The sequence below is a fragment of the Necator americanus genome, chromosome V (genome assembly GCF_031761385.1).
Source record: "Necator americanus strain Aroian chromosome V, whole genome shotgun sequence".
Lineage (NCBI taxonomy): Eukaryota > Metazoa > Nematoda > Chromadorea > Rhabditida > Ancylostomatidae > Necator > Necator americanus.
In genome coordinates, this window is record NC_087375.1 from 358,646 (window position 1) to 363,617 (window position 4,972).

A 4,972-nucleotide genomic window follows, 5' to 3' on the forward strand; every position below is an offset into this window, starting at 1 on the left:
CATCCTATTTATGCCAGCCTGCAATCTCCATTTGTGTTGATTAACAAACTGCCTATATTCCATGACTTATGTGCATCATTCATGGGAACTGATCTTCCCATTACTACTGTAGCATATCGGCAAGAGAGTCGATTAAATATCGCATTGTTGACATCTGTGTGATATTCATGTGTCGTTTATAACTCCTGGATGTTTCTGATTTTTCCGTATTTGAACTGTTTGCATCATGAGACCAGTTTTTTTTTTTCTATCATTTCCATTTTTAAGATCTTAGCTATTTTAGTGAAATGCTCAATTACGTTGTTTTCGTTTTTCTTTTTCTTTTTTTTGTAGGGAACATATCAAATCCTACTCCGTGATACGAGGCCTCTGTAGTCTAATTACGAAGTGAGTTCCTTTCCGGTCTAGTCGAGGTTGTGTTGTGTTTCAGCTCATACGGTCATGTTCTTATAAAAGTACATATCTCATGGTTAATGTGTTAAATGAAAGTGTAGTACTTTTCCTGTGGTTCTTGGACATGTTCCTTATGTTTATGCAGAAGATACCACTGAAAATTGGATATTTGAGGATTGATATGTAGAGAGTTAGGTATGGCCGATGACAATGTGAAGATGGAGGTTGAGGAAGGTGAAACTAGTGCAGTGTCTGCCAAAGACAAGAAAAGATTCGAGGTGAACCCGTTTAGTCTTTCAGTGTTGATTTACTGGTTCAGTTATAGTTGGGTTGTTTAAGGTGAAGAAGTGGAGCGCGGTTGCGCTTTGGGCGTGGGATATCCAGGTTGATAACTGCGCGATCTGTCGCAATCATATTATGGATTTGTGTATCGAATGCCAAGCTAATCAGGTAAGCAGAATGGATCAGGAAGTGTTTGTGACTATTTTTGATAACGTCAAAAGAACTGCGGTCGTGCGTTTGTACAGTTTGTTTATTCATTTACACAGTACGATAAATATGTATTGTGCTTACATGCGCTCTTGCGTTCCAAACAGCAAGCATTCCCAGGATCTCCCATTGGGATAACCAAGTGCATGAAGTATTACAAAACATTCCTCTTTTTGTGCAAGCAATTTTTTTTTCTTTGACGTTTGGGTTTTGAAAATGTGTACATTTTGCCCGGTGGTTTTAGTGTGTATTTGTTAAGGACATGGGATGAATTTCCCAAATATAAGGAAACATGTACGTCTATCAAATACATAAGTTTTTTTCCAAATGACTTCACCCAACTTTTTCTATATGGTCCGCAGTTCTTTGTCTGACATTCCTGCTTGTACCCGTTCTTTCCCAGTTTTCCTTTTCTCTTGAAAGAAAAAAAAACAGTGAGAATCTCATTTGAGAAATTCCGCTTTCCTTGTTTTCTTTGAACAGCTTCTGCCTTTCAATAGTTAAAAACTGTAGAAGAGAACTCTTAGCGAGAGTTACATGAAGGCATCAGAACTGAAAGTATCACATTTCATAGTCCCAAATTCAACTAATTTTAATATTTCTTATATTTCTTAGATTTTCGAGAACCTTTCTTCTCGAAGCTGTAAATCATCAATAGTTTGTTGTGTTTGCGTGTGTTTTGCATATCCAAAAGTTTAAACAAAGGAAAAGTGGGATTAAAATTCCACCAAAACTAAAAAAAAAAGCATTTAGGTGAATCAGTTTTTCATCGGAGTCTATAGTCTCTGTAACTTTAAACATGTAGCTCTAAAAATTTAAAAGGTTTTTCTCACGAAAATTTGGATTTTGATGATCATACAGAAGAAATAATCGACGAGTATAGCTATGATTTTTTTGGCTTTCACATATCTATGAATAGGACCTGAAGCGAAAAACTTCCACTTGCTTCTTTGGCAGCAATGGTGGCTCTGCAGCTTTTCCTCGTTCTTGTGTTTGTCGTTCTTGGGCTCTAGCACTTACTATGAGGATGGAGCAGTGTTTTGATTTTCAGGGAAACCAAAGTACGGGTCAGAAAGAGGAATGTACTGTTGCATGGGGAAACTGTAACCACGCATTCCATTTCCACTGCATTTCTCGTTGGCTGAAAACTCGACAGGTTTGTGAAGAAGATTGTTTAACCGATCTATGCATATCAAACATGTTTTTTTAAGGTTTGCCCTCTCGATAATAGAGAGTGGGAGTTCCAGAAGTACGGCCACTAATCTTATGCGGCATCATCTATCCTTATTGCTGTATGAAACTGTATCTCTTGCGATGTATTGGAGCCTTTTTTTATTGACCCTTGATACATGAGATCTTCACTTTTAGCGTCTTAAATTGTACGGCAGATTTCACAATTCTTAGTTATTGGTAATGGCTTAAAACAAAATTCACGTTAAAAGTAGTCTTGTGGATCATCAAAGATTCAATAGAATTGCCTTTAATAAATGTTCTCATTCATATATAATATAAAATTTACATAGGAAAACTGCTGAGCTGTTCTCAGACTTCTGTGAGGTGGTGATTTACTCACTATTGTTGATTGGTTTACTCTCAGCGTTCCCAACTGAAGTACATATATTCAGAGAACTTAAAAAGACAGTACATATTACATACATATTCTCAATTATAGGAACTGACGTTGAGAAAGCAAATTAGAGAAACGCAGAATTTCTAAAGCAGGAAAATGATTTGGAATCATGTTCCTAATTCCACACTTTCAGAACGAGAAAGCGGTTACTTCCGCATGATATATTTGTGTATTGGATAGGACGAATGTGATTAGGTGAGGAATCGTCGTCGAACGTTTGTAAACTCAACCATTTATCGGTGTGGTACGAAAAAGGTGGAAGTTGCACACCGGAGTTCACTTATGAGGGGTTCGTATTTCAAAGTACAAATACAAAGTTCTGTTCGATCGGAAGCAGACATTTCTTACAGTAGTAAATTGAAAAGAAATACAATAAATTCTCAATCACGTCATTGAAAATGATAGACTGCTTCGTATCATGTAAAGGCATAGATAAATATATACCTTGGAAGAATTAAGATATAAGAAATGAAGAAATGCTGAGATAGCTGCGTGATGTTTGTTTCACCTCCTTCTATACGTCTGGGACGTGCTTAGAGAAATTTTTCTACTTTACTTTCTCGCGTCATTCCTGAAATATCTGGAATAGTTAGAATACTCGAGGAACATAATCGACGACCCTGAATTATGGTTAGGCCGTTTTCACTTCCCTGTTTTCTCAGCTGCAGGCTACATTCCTCCACTCTTTGGATACTGCGGACATAATGCGATGGAAAATCAAGGAAAAATAACATAGCAGCGTGGAAATCTTCGCGCTAGGAAGTTACTGCGAATCCACTTTTTTCTCAGGATTGTAATTGTGGGTGTTAGTTGTTTGCTATAATCGCTGGAAACATTTGATTTAGAATGGCGAGTCTTCGGCTTATCGTGGTAGATTGGCGTGTAACTCTAGTTTTGGGAGCAGATCTTTTTGGGGTCGGTAGATTGGTACTAGACTTCTCTGGAAGGATAAAACACTGACCTGACACATCAGCTAGCACCCGCAAGGGTACAGACTTGTGAGGGTCAGCCCTCGATCCTTAAAAGCTTCAGCCGACAGAAAATAGGAAGATTTTGATCGGTTGTTTGTTTGAAGATGTGGCTGAAAGTTTTCATAAAAATTGAGAGTTTCCGGTGTAGTTACGGATGGTGCGCTCATCAAGTTGACCTCCTCTGCTGTTTTCCCTAATTTTTTAAAGCACAGGCATCTCAGTGTTCTTCATCGTCAAAATAGTTGGTTCTCGATCGGATGAGAGTTATCTTCAAGATTAGCAGGTTTCAGATTTTAATTATCCAACCTTTTGTCATCAAAACAAGTCTTTTTTCTTGCAATTTCTGGAAGTTCATCATAAGAGTTTCGAGTAACCTTCACTATAGCAATGCAGCTAATTTAGCCGTGGTTTTTTATGTGTTGATGGAAAACGAAAGCATCTTCATCAGAATTTTGTTCAGCATATTGTATTTCCTCTTTGTACTATGAAGTAGACTTTTCCACTAATCTAACACACGTCCTCGTGATCCTGCCAAATTTCGATGCTAAAACTCATATTTTATTTTGCTGCACTGCTTATTTCTTGAGATAGTAATCTAGTTAGCTTCTCCTGGTCATATCAGACTGTGGGACCTTTTCATTCACTTTTCTTACGCATTTTACAACTCATTTGTTATGTTCGCTGAGCACAGCCACTTCATACGTAACAATTAGGCATCTGTACCGTAACTCCATCGTTCGAACCCGGCTAAAGACGGCGGTAGTTATGTTGTTGCGGAAAACCGTAATGTCTCTATTTTGCTCTCAACTAGTTTTACTTTCTCGACAAGTCCTTCCTTTTTCCTCTATAGCGAGTTCTTCGACCTCACTTTCAGCCCAGTCAATGTCAAAGATACTGCCTGTACTGCAATTATACCGTAGATATCCCTAGAGTGAACGTAGGAAACGTCTGTTGGCAGTGGGTTGTAAACAAAAGGTGGAAACAAAAAGAGAAGTGATGTAGCGGTTCTGCTTAATGCAAGTTTTGGTGATCCTCGCATATCCGAGAGAGTTAATTAACTAATTTCTTACTATTAACTATTGGACTATTGTTGTTTCTAGGAGCTCTAAGAACGTTTGCGTCACGTGTCTGCATCGTAGCTTTGCGGCGTTGAAACACTCGACGAAACGCTGAATATGTCCTTGTTTGGAGTTGTGATCACGTTGTGACTAATCCTTATAATGCGGGCGTAAGAAGGAGACAATAGCTACCTTCCGCTGACCACTTATTCTTCATACGCAACTTTTCCCTTACTACTATTGCGTCATTCTTTATTAACTCGAAAATTCTATCTATATTCATATTACCTTTATTTGAAATATTATAGAAAATAAATTAATATTATGTAAAATTTATAGTAAATATTTATTTTCATAAATAGAAAGATTATTCTATTCATGTGAGTAAATATAGTTTGTTGTTGCTCTAGATTATGGCATGAATGCTGGAA

At 37.5% G+C, this 4,972-nt stretch overlaps 1 protein-coding gene across 1 annotated transcript; it reads left to right on the forward strand.

The window, feature by feature from the left end:
- Positions 1-590: 590 nt before the first annotated feature.
- Positions 591-2,144, forward strand: RB195_012564 (uncharacterized protein; the record flags this gene model as incomplete). Its single annotated transcript, XM_013447643.1, has 4 exons — positions 591-671; positions 733-843; positions 1,934-2,038; positions 2,094-2,144. The coding sequence occupies 4 exons, from the start codon at positions 591-593 to the stop codon at positions 2,142-2,144; spliced, it is 348 nt and encodes a 115-aa protein (XP_013303097.1).
- Between the last annotated feature and the right edge of the window lie 2,828 nt (positions 2,145-4,972).